Below are 18,786 nucleotides of genomic sequence, written 5' to 3' on the forward strand. Positions count from 1 at the left end.
AGAGATACCATCCCTGCAGTCTTCACCCCCCTGTGGCTTAACACACACACGTGACATGAGTTTTGTTTTCAGGACTTTGAGGTTCAGTTTCCCAGAAACCCCCACCCCTATCTCCTTGAAATTTGGCACATCATGTGTGGCAGAAGGCTACCTCTGTTTCTCCCCCAAAACTCTGCTCTGTGACAATTTGGTTAGGATGGGCCCAGCAGAGGATACACACCTTACCCTATCCCTGTAGGTAACCTGAGCTGGATACATCCCTGAGGGAGGGGGGAAACCTGCTCCCTGTGCCTACATGACTGGCATCACATACCTGGGTGAGGGGCTTGGGCACCCTGGTGGGCTAGAGACTGCCAGTCTGCCCAGCAACCAGTGATGCATTTCAAATTGGTTGGCTGACAGCAAAGAGATGCTGGCCTCCATTGGACCGATAAATGAGGTCATAAGGGCTATGCAAGTTAAGGACTCCCCAGGAGGAGGGAGCAGCAGCCATGAGGAAAACTGAGAGAGAGGGGGAGAGAGAGAGGAGCTGGGGCATCTGAAACTTGCTCTCTCTCTCAAAACTCATGATCAATGAACTGCCGGCCTCCAGAGGGAAACTCCACCTGCCTCTGGATGATACGTGTGAGTAAGCTACCTGAGGTCTAACTGGATATATAGCTTGCAGTAACTCAGATGCAAGATCAAAGGCTACCCAGCCACCCTGTTTGCTCTATGGGATTTCTCTGATACTACTCAACTCTGTACCCTAGTCCAACCCTACCCCTTGTTACCAATACAGTTCTCCTTTGTACCTACCATAGGAGACTTATTGGGAGTGGGTCTCGATTATGCCTTGGGGTCTCCTTGGTTTGGCTGACTATGGGAGACCACTACCTGTGTTTCCGACTGAGGGTAGCACCCTGTTTTTGAAGCGAGTCAAGTACCCTCGAGGGCTACTAGGCCTGTGTTTCCCAGGGGTGCAGAGCCAGAATCAAGCCCATCCCTGGGTGGTGGCAGCTCTACCCCCAGGCTAGCGGGTGTGCTCCAGGAATGGGGTCGGCCAAACATGAGGCGCCTCCGGAGGAAGGGGGTTGGCCAGACGTGAGGTGCCCCCAGGGAGGCACTCGGAGCCTGGAAGGTGGTCGGGAGCAGTGAGGTGAGTGGCTCAATGCAGGAGCACCTGCTACTGGCCCGCCACATCATGCTCTCAGCAGAGGCTACCATACCTACACGTTTCATCTGAATCAGTCAAAAGACGACAAAGTTATAGATATTTCATTGATTCTCCATTATACTCTATGGCCAAATCTCCGAATTGCCTCCAAATCCTCCAAAGTGATTTGGACGAATCGAATCGGAAAAACTATTTGGATCTCCAGATCAAATCTCTGGCATCCAAATCGGCCGAGTCTAAATTGAATAGTTCCCTATTCAAACAGGCCTACTGCTTTCCAAGCTGCCAGGCTGCATATTGCCAGTTGAATCATTATCCACCAATATGGCTCGTTAATAATCAGCCATCAGTATCAACTCAAAAAATCTTTACTGGTGCACACCAGCCACGTGTCCTTGTCTCAGCAGGGTCCGAGGTGATGGGGCTGACAGCTGGGACAGAAACCCTCAGAGTCTGACTCTGAACTCCCCTGAGGGAACATTAGCCCGCCACAAGGACCTGCCTTTCCCTCACTCCCTGCACTTTGGGTTTTGAAGGAAGACCTTGATTTCTTGAGGGAACGCAAGGGCCAAAGTCCAGGCCTGCTCGGGCCCATCCATGCAGAAGAGATAGCAGTGTCTGCCCCTTGCCAGCAGCACAGGGACTAATCTGGAGCTTCTCTTCCCCACTCAGGAGGTGCCTGGCTCCTCGGTGGAGCTGAGGAGGAGAATCATGCAGAAAGGCCTGCAAACCTAGAACCACCATGGGCTTCCCCAGGGAATTTTGGTGACATGGACTCCCTGAGACCTGAGAAGGATCAACGGCCCAAGAGTCAGGGGAGACCCCAGAAGCAGATGAAGAATGTAGCGGTGAACCAGGTACCATCTCCAGTTGGGCGGGACAGTGGAGAAGGGGCAGAACCCAGAAAGAGCCCTGGCTGCAGGGAAGAATTTGTGGAGCTGAGAGACCTAAAGAGCCACTGGAAAGATGCACTGCATCCCAGCCAAGGCATTGGAAAGGGCCTCGGAGGGAAGCAGGAGCTCACTGCCCAGCACCGGGGCAAAGCCCACACTTCCCCCAAGGTCAGAAAAACCTTTAACTGCCCATTCCTCCTGGCTCTTCACAAGATAAGACACACTGGGCAGAAGTCCCACATATACACCAGGTGTGGGAAGAGCTTTATCTGCCTCTTGACCCTGGTTACTCACTGCTCATCCTATTCTGGAAAGCTACCCCACCGGTTCACCAAGTGGGTGAAGAGCTTTGTGTGACCCATAGACCTGGTCAAGCACCTACATTTGGAGAGGGGGAAGTGTCAGGCACAGCTGTGTCAAGTGTGACAAGACCTTCACCCATTTTTTCTCCCTGTCTCAGCACCGACGCACCCACCTGGGCAGGAAGACACACCGCTGCACTAAGTGCAAGAAGAACTTCATCTGCTGGCAAGACCTGTCCCAGCACCAGTGTGGGCAGCACTGCTGCACCAAGTGTGGGAAGAGATTCAAGCAGGTCTCCAACCTGGCCAGGCACTGGTGCATGCACACAAGGGAGAAGCCACATCAGTGCTCAGAGTGCGAGAAGAGCTTCACCCGATCTTCCAACCTGGCCCGGCACCATCAGATCCACACACAAAAGAAACCAAATCAGTGCTCGGTGTGTGGTAAGAACTTCACACACTCCTCCAGGCTGGCCCAGCACCAGCCTATCCATACAGGGGAGAAGCCACATCAGTGCTCGGAGTGTGGGAAGAGCTTCAGTCAGTCCTCCAGCCTGGCTGAGCACCAGCGTATCCACACAGGGGAGAAGCCACATCAGTGCTTGGGCTGTGGTAAGAGGTTCGCTCGCTCCTTCACCCTGGTTCAGCACCAGCGTATCCACACAGGAGAGAAGCCACATCAGTGCTCGGAGTGTGGGAAGAGCTTCAGTCAGTCCTCCAGCCTGGCTGAGCACCAGCGTATCCACACAGGGGAGAAGCCACATCAGTGCTTGGGCTGTGGTAAGAGGTTCGCTCGCTCCTTCACCCTGGTTCAGCACCTGCGTATCCACACAGGAGAAAAGCCACATCAGTGCTTAGAGTGTGGTAAGAGCTTTGCTTACTCCTCCAACCTGGCCCAGCACCAGCTTATCCACACAGAGAAGAAACCACATCAATGCTCGGAGTGCGGTAAGAGCTTCACTCTGTCCTCCAGGCTGGCCCGGCACCAGCTCAGTCATATGGGGAAACCACATCAGTGCTCAGAGTGTGGGAAGAGCTTCACTCTCTCCTCCAGGCTGGTCCAGCACCAGCTTATCCATATGGGAGAGAAGCCACATCAGTGCTCGGAGTGTGGGAAGAGCTTCACTTACTCCTCCCGGCTGGCCCAGCACCAGCTTATCCATACAGGGGAGAAGCCACATCAGTGCTCGGAGTGTGGGAAGAGCTTCACCCGGTCCTCCCACCTGGCCCGGCACCAGCTCATTCATACGGGGGAGAAGCCACATCAGTGCTCAGAGTGTGGGAAGAGCTTCGCTGTCTCCTCTAGCCTGGCTAAGCACCAGCTTATCCACACAGGAGAGAAGCCACATCAGTGCTCGGAGTGTGGGAAGAGCTTCACCCAGTCCTCCCACCTGGCCCGGCACCAGCTCATTCATATGGGTGAGAAGCCATATCAGTGCTCAGAGTGTTGGAAGACTTTCACTGACCCTTCTAGGCTGGCCCAGCACCAGCTTATCCACACAGGGGAGAAACCACATCAGTGCTCAGAGTGTGGGAAGAGCTTCACCCAGTCTTCCAACATGGCCCGGCACCAGCTCATCCATATGAGGGAGAAGCCACATCAGTCCTTGGAGTGTAGAAAGAACTTCACTGTCTCCTCCAGTCTAGCTAAGCACCAGGTCATTCGTATGGGGGAGAAGCCACATAAGTGCTCAGAGTGTGGGAAGAGCTTCGCTCACTCCTCCCAGCTGGCCCAGCATCAGCTTATTCATACAGGGGAGAAGCCACATCAGTGCTCAGAGTGTGGGAAGAGATTCACTCAGTCTTCCAACATGGCCCGGCACCAGCTCATTCATATGAGGGAGAAGCCACATCAGTGCTTGGAGTGTGGGAAGAGCTTCGCTGTCTCCTCCAGCCTAGCTAAGCACCAGCTCATTCATACTGGAGAGAAGCCACATAAGTGCTCAGAGTGTGGGAAGAGCTTCGCTCACTCCTCCCAGCTGGCCCAGCATCAGCTTATTCATACAGGGGAGAAGCCACATCAGTGCTCAAAGTGTGGGAAGAGATTCACCCAATCTTCCAACATGGCCCGGCACCAGCTCATTCACATGAGGGTGAAGCTACATCAGTGCTTGGAGTGTGGGAAGAGCTTCACTCTCTCTTCCAGCCTGGCGAAGCACCAGCGTATCCACACAGGGGAGAAGCCACATCAGTGCTCCGTGTGTGGGAAGAGCTTCACTGTTTCCTCCAGCCTGGCTAAGCACCAGCTCATTCATATGGGGGAGAAGCCACATCGGTGCTTGGAGTGTGGGAAGAGCTTCACTCTCTCCTCCAGCCTGGCTAAGCACCAACGTATCCACACAGGGGAGAGGCCACATCAATGCCCAGAATGTGGTAAGAGCTTCACCCAGTCCTCCAGCCTGGTTGAGCACCTGCGTATCCACACAAGAGAAAAGCCACATCAGTGCTCAGAGTGTGGGAAGAGCTTTGCTTTCTTCTCCAGCCTGGGTAAGCACCAACGTATCCACACAGGGGAGAAGCCATATCAGTGCTTGGAGTGTGGTAAGAGGTTCACTCAGTCCTCTACCCTGTCTCAGCACCACCATATCCACACAGGGGAGAAACCACATCAGTGCTCGGACTGTGGTAAGAGCTTTGCTCGCTCCTCCAGGCTGGCCCAGCATCGGCTTATCCATACAGGGGAGAAGCCACATCACTGCTCAGAGTGCAGGAAGAGCTTCACCCGATCCTCCCACCTGGCCCGGCACCAGCTCATTCATATGGGGAAGAAGCCACATCAGTGCTCAGAGTGTGGGAAGAGCTTCACTGCCTCCTCCAGCCTGGCTAAGCACCAGCTCATTCACACAGGAGAGAAGCCACATTGATGCTTGGAGTGTGGGCAGAACTTCAACCAGTCCTCCCACCTGTCTGAGCACCAGCTCATCCACACAGGGGTGAAGCCACATCAGTGCTCGGAGTGTAGTGAGAGCTTCCCTCGCTCCTCCAAAATGGCCCAGCACCAGTGCATCCATATCCAGGAGCATCCATAATTCTTCCAGCTATGCTGGAATTGCTTGGAGATGTATACCTGCTCAGTAGGGCTATGCAGAATTTCACTAGCAGTCTCATTTCAACGGTGTTTCGACTCATGTCAATATGCAATAGTTCACCCATCATTTGACCCTTTTAGGGTCGTGCAGAACCCGAACAACACAGAGGCCTAACCCTAAGTTTTGATGAGGGGAGGGGTTTAAAAGAAATGCTTCATGCAGAGGCCAGCCCAGATGCTTGGGGAACTTGTGAGTAGATGGTCTTTAAATCAGCCCCAATCCATCATTCTCTAAAAGTAGGCAGTGCTCCCAGGGGGAGAAGAAGTGCCTTCACAATAGGGTTCACCCCCTTATGCAACTGGCTCTATATGACATCCAGGGCCTGTGCTTCGTAGACTCCCAACTTTGTCCTCCCTTCTGGTCCCCGGGTTCTGGTATGTGAGGCTCTAGAGTTGCAGGAAGGAGGACATTTACCGCTGGGCAGGCATTCCCTGCCTTCCACCCTGACCTTGCCTTTCCTCCCCACCACGTCACCCCCCTGCCAGGCTCACACATGCTCACTGGGGTCTGCAATAAGCTGATACTGCCACGCCATGAGCTCAATTTGGCAGGTTTTGTTTCTCAGCCACTTGTCAGAACTCTGCATCACCAGGTGCCAGCTGCTGCCCCCCACAATCCCTTCATCCCATTCTCTGTAATGTATTCCTTGCTAATCCAGTCCCACAATTTAACACTGGGCTGGGAAATGATTTGGCTGGAGAGCTGTTTACACAGTTTAGGTAAGCTGTCACATGGGTAGCCCCGTCCCTTGACAAGTGTTCCACCCCTTAGTTGCCATATTGGGACTGGAAGTCCAGCCCCCTAAACTCTGAGCTTTTCCACCAGAAGTCCCTTCCCTTGCCTCAAGAAGCACTTCTTTCAGCAAGGGGGTTTGCCATCTTGGAACCAGAAAAATATCAAATTATATTTTAAAAATTGAACATCTACAACATTCACTAATTTGTTTTTGTCCTGATTTACATGTGTTTGTGTAGTATACACAGAGATGATTTCACAGTAGCTTAAAATGAAGTCTTACTTTTCTGTATTGTTGGGGGGGTGGGTATTGGTTTGTGGGGTGTGTGGGTATTTGGGGTGTGGGGGATGTGGGTGTGAGAATATGGGGTGTCGTGTGTGTGAGGGATCTACATTGCTGTAGCTGTAATTGCTTTAATTGCTTATATTGCTAGTTTTTCTACTGAATTACTTAGCCATTAAGATAAAGTTAAATAGTTTTATGATTTACTTTCCATACTTTAATCGGTCATTATTGTTTTGGAATTAGCCATCTATTTTAAATTTCCTAGTGCTTAGCATAAATATTTTTGACCTATTTGTCTCATGTTTTTAGAACTTAAATTTGGTATAAGGAAAATGCTTATGGAGGGTCTGTGGTGTGTCTGGCATGTTTGAAAAGTGGTAGTGAAAGAATGAATGATGTATGTATGTGACCATGTGAAGGAAGACAGTCCCCTTGCAGCAGGTGAAAATAGCCTTCTGTGGCTTAACAGTTAAAGGTTGCAGTGACACAAAGTCAGCAGCTAAGGATTACCAAATACTAGACCATGCCTTCACCCTGACGGCTGAAGACTACAAGCAGCGACCCCCCTGAAGATTGCAGGTCACAAAGCCAGAAGATCATGTCCTACCAAGCCCAGCCTGCCAATTGGACAAGGAGGATGACCTTTGTTGAGCTGACACTAGCATATTAATCTTTTAATTAGGTGTAGTATTATCTAGTTTTATTTAGGCTTTATTGTTATGCAATGCAAGACTTGGACTCCACTTTGTATTGCTTACCATAAATAAGAATAGTTATTTTATTTCAAGTTGACAAATTAAGTTGTTATTTGTCTATACTCTGATTATTATATTTTCATAGAAGTATTTCTTTTATATTATTTTAAACTTTCAGATGCATGGATGAATGAATGTAGAGTGAATGGTAAAAGCAGAGCAAGCTATGAATATGTGTCAATAAGTTACCAAACAGCGGATCACACTGCAGAAACAGTTGGTGGTGTTTCTACCAAATGGTGGATCCCACTGAAGAACTAATTGATACCAGACGAGGAAAAGATAAGCAGCAGAGACCAGCTTAAAACAAGGCCTGGACAGCATCCCAAGGCTAAAGGACTCCCTTTGCGATGGACCCTGCCTGCACCGTGATAACAGAGGAAGTTTCAATGATACTAGCACCTGGGGCAATGATGTATGAGCTTGACCTCATGCCAGAATGGAAAAGTACCCTTGTCTCAAACAAAGACTTACAATCCCTGTAGTTTCATAGTTCATAGTTGGTCGGGTTGGAAGGGACCTAATCAGATCATCAAGTCCGACCCCCTGCCATGGGCAGGAAAGGATACTGGGGTCAAACGACCCTGGCTAGGTGTCTATCCAGCCTCCTTTTGAAGACCCCCAGGGTAGGGGCAAACACCACCTCCCTTGGAAGCTGGGTTCATCTCCTAGCTGCCCTGACCATGAAAAAGTGCCTCCTAATGTCCAGCCTGAATCTACTCTCAGTCAGCTTACGGCCATTATTTCTTGTTACTCCTGGTAGTGATCGGGGGAACAGGAACTATCCCAGTGCTTGCTGGTCCCCCTTGGCAAGCTTGTAGGTGGCCACCAGATCCCCCTCAGCCTTCTTTTGTGGAGGCTGAACAGATTCAGGTCCCATAACCTCTCCTCATAGGGCCTACCCTGTGGCGGGCCAGTAGGGGGCGCTCCTGTGTTGAGCCACCCACCTCACTGTGCCCGATCACCGTCCAGGCTCCGAGTGCCTCCCTGGGGTGCCTCCCGTCCGGCCGACCCCTTCCCTGGAGCACACCCGCTAGCCTGGGGTTCCCACTGCCACCATCCAAGGCTCTAGACTCACTTCTGGCTCTGCGCACCTTGGAGAACACAGGCCTGATCGTCCAATGGGTACTAGACCCAATACAAGCACTTGGGGCACTTCCCCAAGTCAGGGGCTTAATAGGAAAGTCTCCCTTAGTCCGCAGACCTAAGGGCCCTCCTAGGCATAATTTAGACCCACCCCTCAATAAGTCTCCCACACCGGTCACAAAGGAGAACGTTATTGATTACAGGGGGTAAGGCGGAAACAGGGTAAAAGGTAGAGCAATATTAGAGGAATATCAAAGGAATCCCATAGAGCAAACTAGAATGGCTGAGGTAGCCGTTTTAACATGCATCTGAGTTACTGAAGCTAAATATCTCGCCTGATCTCTAGTAGCTTACTCACTCGCATCATCCAGAGGTGGTTGGAGTTTCCTCTGGAGGCAGGGCGCTCTTGGAGCATGCGGTGATGAGGAGAGAGAGAGTTTCAGATTCACCTGGATGACCACATGGCTAATGGCTCCCTTTTTCCTGGCCTGGGCCTTTTTATCACCTCTCTGACCTCAGCAGCCCGGTCCAATCGAAGCTGCCAATACTGGCCACAAGCCGACCAATCTACCAAGCATCCCTGGCTACCTGGGCCCGCGCAGGGCTGGGCTTTCCCCCCTGCCCAGGTGACCAGAGCATCCGCCTCCCAGGCCCCAGGCCTTTGTCATGTAGACAAGGTGGGAGATCCCCGCCCTGAGGGATTCAACAGCAGCCTCTCAGGCTGGTGGAGACAGATCTCTGGAGAGGGGCACCCACAGTGGCATTTCTGCCACATACCCTGCTGCCCCCTGACCATGTGAGTGGCCCTCCTCTGAACCATCTCGATGCTGTCCACATCCCTCCTGAAGTGCGGCACTCAGAACTGGATGCTGTACTCCAACTGCGGCCTTACCAATGTCGCATAGAGGGGGAGGATCACCTCCTTGGACCTGCTCGAGATGCATCTGTGGATGCACGACAAGGTGCAGTTAGCCTTCCTGACCGTGTCCCCACACTGTCGGCCCATGTTCATCTTGGAATCAATAGCGAATCCAAGATCCTTTTCTGCCTCTGCACGGACAAGAAGGGAGTTCCCCAGCCTGTAGGTCCGCTGCTGGTTCTTCCTCTCCAGGTGCAGCACCTTGCACTTGTCAGTGTTGAAACCCATCCTCTTCTCATCTACCCACCCCTATAACCTGTCCAGATCCAATTGCAGCCTGTACCTCTCTTCTAGTGTGCTCACTTGTCCCCAAATATTAGTGTCATCTGCAAACTTGAACAAGGTGCTTTTCACCCCCTCGTCCAAGTCACCGATGAAGATATTGAACAGTGCGGGCCCAAGGACTGAGCCCAGGGGGACCCCACTGCCCACGTCCCTCCATGTCAAAAATGACCCATCCACCACCACTCTGGGTGTAGCCCTTCAGCCAATTTGCGACCCATCTGACTGTGTAGACATTGACGCCACAGTCGTCTAATTTTTGAATGAGGATGGGGTGAGAGATAGTGTCGAAGGCCTTCCTAAAGTCCAGAAAGACTACGTCCACCACAACACCTGTTTCCAAGGATTTTGTGACCTGGTCGTAGAAAGCCACTAGGTTGGTCTGACAGGACCTGCCTCTAATGAACCCATTATGATTGCCCCTAAATATAATCTCCCCTGCTGGTCCCTTGCAGATGTGCTCCGGGATAATTTTCTCAAACAGCTTCCCCGGGACCGAGATAAGACTAATGGACCTATAGTTTCCTGGGTCCTCCTTCCTCCCCTTTTTGAAAATGGAAACCACATTGGCCTTTTTCCAGTCCTCCTGGCCAGAGCACCACAAATGCTCATAAAGCCGTGCCAGGGGTCCCGCAATGACCTCTGTCAATGCCCTCAGCACTCCGGGGTGGAAATCATCAGGACCTGCTGATTTCAACATGTCTAGTCCCACCAAAAGTTCCCTGACTAGGTCCTCGCTGACCCTGGGCCTGGCTGCACCTCCCCTGGGTCCATCCAGATTCCCAGTAGGGGGGATGGCCCTGTCCCTGCTCAGAAAAATGGAAGAAAAGAATCTGTTAAGGAGATTAGCTTTCTCATCTGGTGTTACCACCACATTACCAAGCATGTCCTGCAGAGGCCCCGCTTTATTTGATAGTTTCTTTTTACCTGCTATGTATTTAAAAAAGGACTTCTTGTTATCTTTGATCTAGGTTGCTTGTCCCAGTTCCATCTCTGCCTTAGCCTTCCTAACAGCCTCCCCACAATCTCAAGCAATGGAGGTATAATCCTCCTTGGTGATGCCCCTCCCTTCCATTGGATGTACGCCTCCTTTTTGGCTTTGACACATTCCTGGATGCTTTTGGTGAGCCGTGGGGGCTTTTGAGTGCTCTTGCCCCCTTTGATCCGTGTGGGGATTGTCACCCTTTGGGCTTGGAGGATCGTCTCCTTAAGGAACAACCACTCTTCCTGGACTCCCAATTCCTGTGCCCTCCAGGACCTCAGTGCCTCCCCGACTAGTCTCCTTACCTCATTGAAGTCTGCCCTCCTGAAGTCCAGGGCTGCTGCCTTGCTGCAGGCCCTTGACACCCTGTCCTGGATTGTGAATTCCAGTAGGCGATGATTTCTATCACCCAGGTGGTCAAGCACCCACAGTCCTCTCACCAAGTCATCGCCTGTGGCCAGGACCAGGTCCAACAAGGCAGGATCTATAAAAGAACATAAAAGAACAGATCTATAAAAGAACAGATTTAACAGTATAAAGGTGGGAACTCACTCTGCAAACTTGCCAGAAGCACTGGTGCATCTGTACACCCCACTGACCACCTAGAGCAAATATTGAGCAACTGACTTTGGTAACTATAACATCTGCAGAGAGAAGGAGACCAGATGTGTATACGTGTGTGTTGATGTTTGTATCATTTTAAGGTTGTATTCTCAATAAACATGGCAAATTGCCTTGTTCCTCCTGATAGAGGTCTGGCTTGTTTTTTAATATAATATACGCTTCATGCCTGTTACACCTTCGCATCTGACTCAGCGGAATTCATAAACTTGTATGGACAGCTATCACTATAAAGAATGAGCACAAAGAAAAGGCTTTGGGTCTGTCCACCTGCAAGAAGGAATTTTGGGCGCATCCAACAAGACCTGACTCCATTCCTCGTGATCAGTCCGGCTGGCCACCAGACTGATCCAGGCAACTTTAGAACTTGGTAACTCCTTAACCTTTGCAGGACCATCTAACTATCTGTGTGCATGCTAGGTTTTTTTTGCATGAATGAATGAGTATGTATGGGAATGAGTGAAGCAGATAGCCTTACTCTTCTTTGTTCTTTTCATGTTGCATGTTTTATGTTCCAATTAATGGGGCATTGTGCCTTATCCCCGATAAGATTCCTGCTTGTTTTTAATTCACACTGTATGTCCCGTGCAGACAACATTTAATTGCTGGACAATGCAAAAGGGGGATGGTAGATGTCATGGTTATTGATGTTTGTTATTGTTATTAATATTATGGTCACCAATGTTTGTCTGTTGATGTTGGATGTGCGCAGTCCTCGGCCATAGATACCCAAGGAATAAGATAAAAAATTTAGGCTTTTTCTCTGATACTGGTACAGGAAAAGTTTGACATGATCAAGGACCAGCAGGCTTAGAGATGAAAAGCTTGATGTGGTCAAGGACCAGCAGGCTCAGAGGTGAAAACCTTGATGCGGTCAAGGACCAGTGGGTTTCACGGCTCAGGACAGCTTGGCATGGTTAGGGACCAGCAAGCTTAGAAGCAAAATATAGTACTTGGTTGTAGCCTGTTCCAAAGTGATAGGCTTAATGTGGGGGAGTTGTGTGGCTTTGTAACCAGGAAGCTTAGAAAAAGGAACCTGGCGTGGGTAGAAACCGGCGAGCTCAGGGCAGGTTGAATTGGTAAATTGTCAGGAGAGAGAGAGAGAGAGAGAGAGAGAGAGAGAGGGGTGAGTGGCTTGAGGCTGACAGATTTTAAAAGAATGGAAGTGAATGTGGTTTAAAACTAAGAAGTTTTAGGGAGTATAGGGACCAGACATTGGTAGAGAAATGAACCCTATTAAAACAACGGGTCCAAGAAAAAGGTACCTGTCCCTGGAGTCTGAGTGCCTTTCAGGGACATGACAGCTTAAAGCAGGCTTATAAGGCATTTAATGTTTTTTTTACTGCCACCAAACCAAAAGTAACTAAGAAGAAAAAGGAAACAGAAGCCGTTTTAATTGTTCTGGAAGCTGCAAAGTACTATACAAACTTAGTTCAGAATTTTAAAAAAAGCTGAAATATATATATATATATTTTAGAAAAAGAAGTAATTTAAGAAAAAAGTTTGATAAATATAAAGTATAGTTCTCTGGTGTAGCTGCAAAAGCACTACAGACTGCTGCAGCCTTATGAGGCACAGCAACAGTAAATCTGGCAAGAAAAGGAACTCACTATATTGTGGATAATTTGATTAATTCATGTAAAAAAAAACCATATTAATCCAAAAGATTTTGCAGCACTTCCCCCTAATGTAAAAAGTAGGTAAGTGACAGTGTTAAAACTGAACCTGCTTTCCCCAGAAAAGTGCCATTTAGAAAAAGACAGAGAAAAATGAAAACAGTAAGGCATCTATTATACAAAAAGAAATGCAAAGTGTTTAAAACAAAAAGGGCAGTAAAGAAATTAACAATTTAGATACAAGAGGGGGCAGGAGAAGAAAGAGTAAAAATGAGACTTAAAAAAAAACCTGTTCTAAATTGTAACCTAATTTCAGAATACCCGAGATCATGCTGTGGTTAAGTATAATACCTTCTATCACTGGTTCGATAGGAAGTCAGTAGCAGAGAAGACAAAGCTCTGCTAAAAACTATGTAAATGTTTATAACAAAAATGAAGCCTAAAAATGGGCTGCATTACAGGAATTATTAAGCTATTTATGTAAAACAGAGAGTTTAAAAAGTGTTATGCATTTGCTGTGTGCCAATATTATAAGGCAGAGACTGCCAAAGTATGAATGTGTGCACTGTCATTGGTAATGGTAGAAGATGGATCTTAAAACAGTATGGGTACAGTGTAAATATTCTAAAAAAAAGTGTTAGCAGCTATTAAAGTTTTTGCTGCTATTGAGTAATTAATAAAGTAAACCAAAACAGCTAAATAAAGACATTTCCTAAAGTCTGGCAGAAAAAGAGTTAAAATACAGCAAGATACCAGCATGTATTTTAAATTAGACATTAAACTTCCCCTCACAAAAGTAGTGTAAAATTCACTATGAGCTAAAATAAAATTATAATTCATAACAAGGTAGTTTAAGTTAAAGAAATAATCATATAAATGTTTAGTATTCATAATTCTTTATTTTTGGTCCATTTTAAGAACAAACAAGAACCTAGAAACTAACAATGAATTTCAAAGCTTTGATAATAAGTAATAAGTCTTATAGTTCCTTGTGGTGGCGGGGTACACCCTCGGAGGCTGGAAGCACTGGGGGAAGACCCCGACACTTGCAGAGAGGGGGATAGGGGCCCCGACACCACAGAAAACTTACCAAGGAGACAGGCCAGGGCAGAGAGAGAGCCATGTGAGCCAGCATTGTGCTGGCTCTTCAAGAGGCTGTCAAACTAGGCAGCGGTCAGCTGATTACATCAGATGGAGTCGCTGCTGCCAGAGATTTAAAAACCCTGCTGGAAGACAGATGTGGGGTGGGGGGGAGCCAGCTGGCCACATGCCGGGCCGACTGAGACCCAGCACGCCAGCATGAGTGAGCCCTGCGACTGCCCTGCAGCGAATGGGCAGGGGCAGAAGTCAGGCAGGACCTTGGAAACCCCTGTCCTGGAGCATGAGGGGCTCATGGTCAGTGATCCTCCATAGGAGACCCGACTGGCCATATTTACCCAGGCCCCGAGACCCACCTGGGTCTGCCTTGTACCCTACTCCAGGCATGGGAAGAAGGGTGAGCAGGCTTAATTCCCAAGCCTGCACCCCCATCCACAGTTGAGGAGGCAGAGGACCCTCAGGGGAACAGACGTGCCAAACACTGGAGCTGGTGTGGCAGCACAAGGATCCACGTGGTTGGCAAGTGGATGAGGTGTAGGGGAGGTGGAGCCCCAAGAACTAATGTGGCGAACCCGTGAGTATCCCATCTTTGGGTCAAGGGGGAGGAATACCACCGAACCCCTCCTTTCAGAATTCCATCAAGTCGTGGCACGCAGGTCGGGGGCCCTGACCGTGGAGGGGCAGAGTACTCACAGCGCCAGCAGGGGGTGCCACACTCCTGATATAGCAGAATACCCTAAAATTCCAGCAGCTATAACAGAAGGGGTAAAATGATTTTATTATTAAATTTGGCTAATATCAGGGTTTTTTGGTTATTTCCGTGACACAAAAGTGTTTGTGTAATTTTGAATTTATATTAAAAAAAAAAGTATTGTTTTATCCTCATTTAATATGTAAACGTATGTGTGTATATCTATGTTCTCCCCTAGAATTACAAGAATGTATGCATTGCCACTGCACGTCAGCAGTGTAAATTTATAAATAAGAATAATATTTTGCTGCAAGGAATTTTCCTTGGCAGGGGTTGTGTGTTTTCTTTTGCTGAACCTATAATGTAATCAACCAAGCCAATGCTTTCCTGTATTTTGAAGTAAATATATCTACAGCTTTAATGTATGTACAAGTACAGTTATGGTCCCTGGGTGCAGTTCACAGTTTAATAGAAAAAAGAGCTAATTGGCATATACCTGTAGAACTAAGAAAACTAATTTAAAGTTAAACAAACCAACCGACTTGGTTGTGGCCTTATAATAAATTAATAGGATTCAAATACGATCCTAATATTATGTCTTTATCTCTTCAAATTGAAGCTATAATGAAAGCAAAACAGGATTTAGTGTTTCCTATTTTTGTATTAGGAGCACAAATTAATGAAACTATATTATTCCCCCGACTAAATAGACATTGGGCTCAAAAAACTGTGGATGGATATGAAACTATACCCACCAACATATATGACCACCACCCAGAAGGCTTTATTTGTCTGGAATATATATTATAAACATTTTTTGTGTCTTAGTACAGATAATAAAGTATGTCAATATATCATAAAATGTGATCAATATAATAAGTCTATTCTTCTTGATGTTGGAAAAGATTGTGTCTATCTAAGAACTTGGTGTCCCATAACTGGTATAATCTAACTCTTTCTGATGGCAACATTTGCCTATCCCCGGCAATTGCCTTAAATGGGTGTGACATCAATTATATTCAAAATAAGGTTGTCCAACACCATTTCAGCTTAAGATATTAAATATATAAAAGTCATTGCTTACACCCTGTTCCATTAGGTATTTCTCATGCATTATTGCAGAGCCTTGTAGCCCATCCAAAAATTAAGCAACAGGTTTCTGACGTAATGAATGGAGCAAAGGCAGTTTATTTTCAAGTCCATCATGATAGTAAACAAATCAGAGATGTCCTCGCTCATGCCCGTGACATAACTAAATGCTCTTGGTGGGAAAAAAATTTTGGGTGGTCACCCACAGCAAATGAAATTTGAATATAGCATTACATGCACTAATCCTTTCAGTCATTATGGGAATAATGTTTCTAGGAATGCTTTTTATGTGTATTTGAATGTGGCGTATGTATTCAAGACTTCAAGCCATTGCAACCATACAGTCACAATATATAGCTTTACAACTAAGACGCTTATAAAAAGTGGCCTTTCTCCCCTAACACTCAAAAGGGCCAAAGGGGGGAAATGTTGTATTGCAGTATCTATAATTGCTTTAATTGCTTATATTGCTATTTTTTATAATGAATTATTTACCCATTAAGATAAAGTTAATCTTGTCATGATTTACTTTCCATAATATTTTAAGCAGTCATTTTTGTTCTGGAATTAACCATCTTGTGAGGAGTTTGCTCTAGGCTCTTGACATATATATAAATAACACCATCACTTTGATTGGTCTTAATTTACCTGATTTTACTTCTTTTTTTCTTCAGTGGTGACCCAGATCTCACCTGCCATATCTTTGATATTAACAGATTTATACCAGGAGGGTAAGACTTAAATGTCACTGGACCAAAAGGGTTATTGATCAATTCCCTTCTGTTTTGAATTTTATTTAAAAAAAATGAACTGGTTGACAACAAAATAGAGACTCACAGGGTGTTCTTTATAATAAGGTTCTTTTATTTGGTATCTATCTCTTTACATCGATTATTCTTGTTTCTTATAGTTTCATAGCTGGTCGGGTCAGAAGGGACCTGAGCAGATCATCAAGTCCGACCCCCTGCCCTGGCAGGAAAGAGTGCTGGGTCAAACGACCCCAGCAAGGTGTTCATCCAGCCTCCTCTTAAAGACCCAAGAGAAGTGGTGCTGGCTCCTACCCAGAGAAGTTGGTTCCAGGTCCTAGCTGCCCTGACAGTGAAGTCGCGCCTCCTGATGTCTAGTCTGAATCTACCCTCTGCCAGATCGTGCCGTTATTTCTAGTCACTCCTGGCGGTGCTCGGGGGAGCAGGGACTCCCCCAATGCCTGCTGCTCCCCCCTGACCAGCTTGTAAATAGCCACTAGATCCCCCCTCGGCCTTCTCTTGTCGAGACTGAACAGGTTCAGGTCCCGTCGCCTCTCCTCGTAGGGCCTGCCCTGCTGCCCCTGACCATGCGGGTGGTCTCCTCTGGACCCTCTCCATGCTGTCCACATCCCCCCTGAAGTGCGGAGCCCAGCACTGCGCACAGTACTCCACCTGCAGCCTGACCAGTGTCGCGTAGAGGGGGAGGATCACCTCCTGGGACCTGCTCGAGATGCATCTGTAGATGCACGACAAGGTGCGGTTGGCCTTCCTGACCGCGTCCCCACACTGTGCTTTTCACCCCCTCGTTCAAGTCGCTGATGAAGATGTTGAACAGTGCAGGCCTGAGGACCGAGCCCTGTTCAGCCGGGACCCCACTGCCCACATCCCTCCAGGTCAAAAATGACCCGTCCACCACCGCTCTCTGGGTGCGGCCCTCCAGCCAGTTAGGGACCCATCTCACTGTGTAGGTGTTGACGCCACAGTCCCCGAGTTTTTTAATAAGACTGGGGCGAGACACAGTGTCGAAGGCCTTCCTGTAGTCCAGAAAGACCACATCCACTGCTACCCCTGTGTCTAAGGATGTTGTCACCTGGTCATAGAAGACCACCAGGTTGGTCTATAGCCGTGCAGAAATCAGAGTGATGTTTTGACGCATCAAAGAAGAGAACGTTATCGATTCTGGGTCTCGTTCTGTATGTCATCCTGCAGCACTGGTTTGTCTGACGAGACAGACCGCCAGGAGCCCAGCACCTGCTCCTGACCAACCTGGCTGGCCACTGAGCTGGTCCCAGTACTGATTAGACTGGTAGCCTGTACCAGCGCAGACCAGAAACTGGGGCGAGCGAGTGTTCAGCAATTAACCAATAAATGTGGCATCTTGCCTTCTCCCTCCTCAGGTGTTGCCTGTGATTTGAGCAACTGGCAACTTGTGTACCGGCTGCGCACACGCGGGGAGCAGGATCAGGTGCCCCAGCCTGGGAGACACCCCCACGGGGACCACAGCTCTGCCCCCCCCACAGGGGGACAAATACCGCACCCTGTCCCGCACACGGGCAGGCGTCCGACCGCTCCCCGCGCGCAGGACGGCCTCGCCGCCGCCCTGCGCCTCACCTGAGTCCTGGCGGGGCGGGGGCGGGGGCGGGGGCTCCTCCTCGGCGTCCCCAGGCCCCCGCGTCTCCCTGTGCCCGGCCTCCTCCAGCGGCCTGTCCGCACCGCGCGCCTGGGGCTGCTCCCGCCGCGCCCCCGGCGGCGGCATCTCCTCTGCGCGCACGTCCGCCACCGCCACCGCCACCGCCAGCTCCGCCGCGCCGCGCCGCGACCTGGGGGCACGCACCGTCACGGCAGCGCCGGGGACACGGACGGCGCAGACAGCCGCGCTGCAGCACCGCTCTGGGCAGGCCGCTCACCGGGGGCTGCTCCGCCTGACCGCCCCACCCCGGCCCGCGGCCCCAGCCGCCCCTGCACTCTCCCCGCAGCTGCGAGCCTCTCCCGCCCCGCGGCTCCGGGGGGCCACGGCCCGCAAGCGTTGGCGCCACGACCCCAAAACAGCCCCTCGTGACTTAAGGGCGCCGTGGCGGCGGCGCGGGGCTGCCCGCGCGGAGCCGGCGGGCCCTGGCGGCGGGCGGACAGGGCGGCGCGTCCCGCCGGCTCCAGCGCCCCCGGGCAGGGGGCAGCGACAGGCCCCGCGCGCTCCGAGGCGAGGATCTTCCCGGCCCGTGTGACACGTCCCCCCCCCGGGCACCGCGCTGCGCTGCGCTCCGCCGGCCGGGGCTCCGCTCGTGCCGCCCGGGGGCGGGGCGGGGCGGGACGGGGCCCGGGGCGGCCCTGCCTCCCCCGCTCCTGCGCGGCGCCCCCGCCCACCGGCCGCTCTGACAGGTGTGGGGGGCGGGGCCCGCCTCCGCTTCGCCCCGCCCCGCCCGTCTCCGAGCCGCAGCGAGGC

General features: G+C 49.9%; 2 protein-coding genes across 2 annotated transcripts in view; one reads left to right on the forward strand and one right to left on the reverse strand.

Annotated features, from left to right (window-relative positions):
* LOC102574318 (zinc finger protein 850) overlaps positions 1-6,496 on the forward strand; it is a 29,858-nt gene extending 23,362 nt beyond the window's left edge. Inside the window, 2 exon segments of the mRNA XM_059729312.1 lie at positions 1,829-2,013; positions 2,510-6,496. Of these exon segments, the coding sequence (XP_059585295.1) occupies positions 1,829-2,013; positions 2,510-5,380 (3,056 nt within the window). The 3' untranslated portion in view covers positions 5,381-6,496.
* Positions 1-18,651, reverse strand: part of LOC132250969 (uncharacterized) — a 41,516-nt gene extending 22,865 nt beyond the window's left edge. The window contains exons 1-2 of the mRNA XM_059729315.1: positions 17,958-18,651; positions 10,791-10,969 (exon numbers count right to left, since the gene is read on the reverse strand). Coding sequence (XP_059585298.1) covers positions 10,791-10,969; positions 17,958-18,102 — 324 coding nt within the window. The 5' untranslated portion in view covers positions 18,103-18,651. The remainder of the gene's footprint in view (positions 1-10,790; positions 10,970-17,957) is intronic.
* Positions 18,652-18,786: the final 135 nt, after the last annotated feature.

The sequence above is a fragment of the Alligator mississippiensis genome, chromosome 5 (assembly GCF_030867095.1).
Source record: "Alligator mississippiensis isolate rAllMis1 chromosome 5, rAllMis1, whole genome shotgun sequence".
NCBI classification, from domain to species: Eukaryota; Metazoa; Chordata; order Crocodylia; family Alligatoridae; genus Alligator; species Alligator mississippiensis.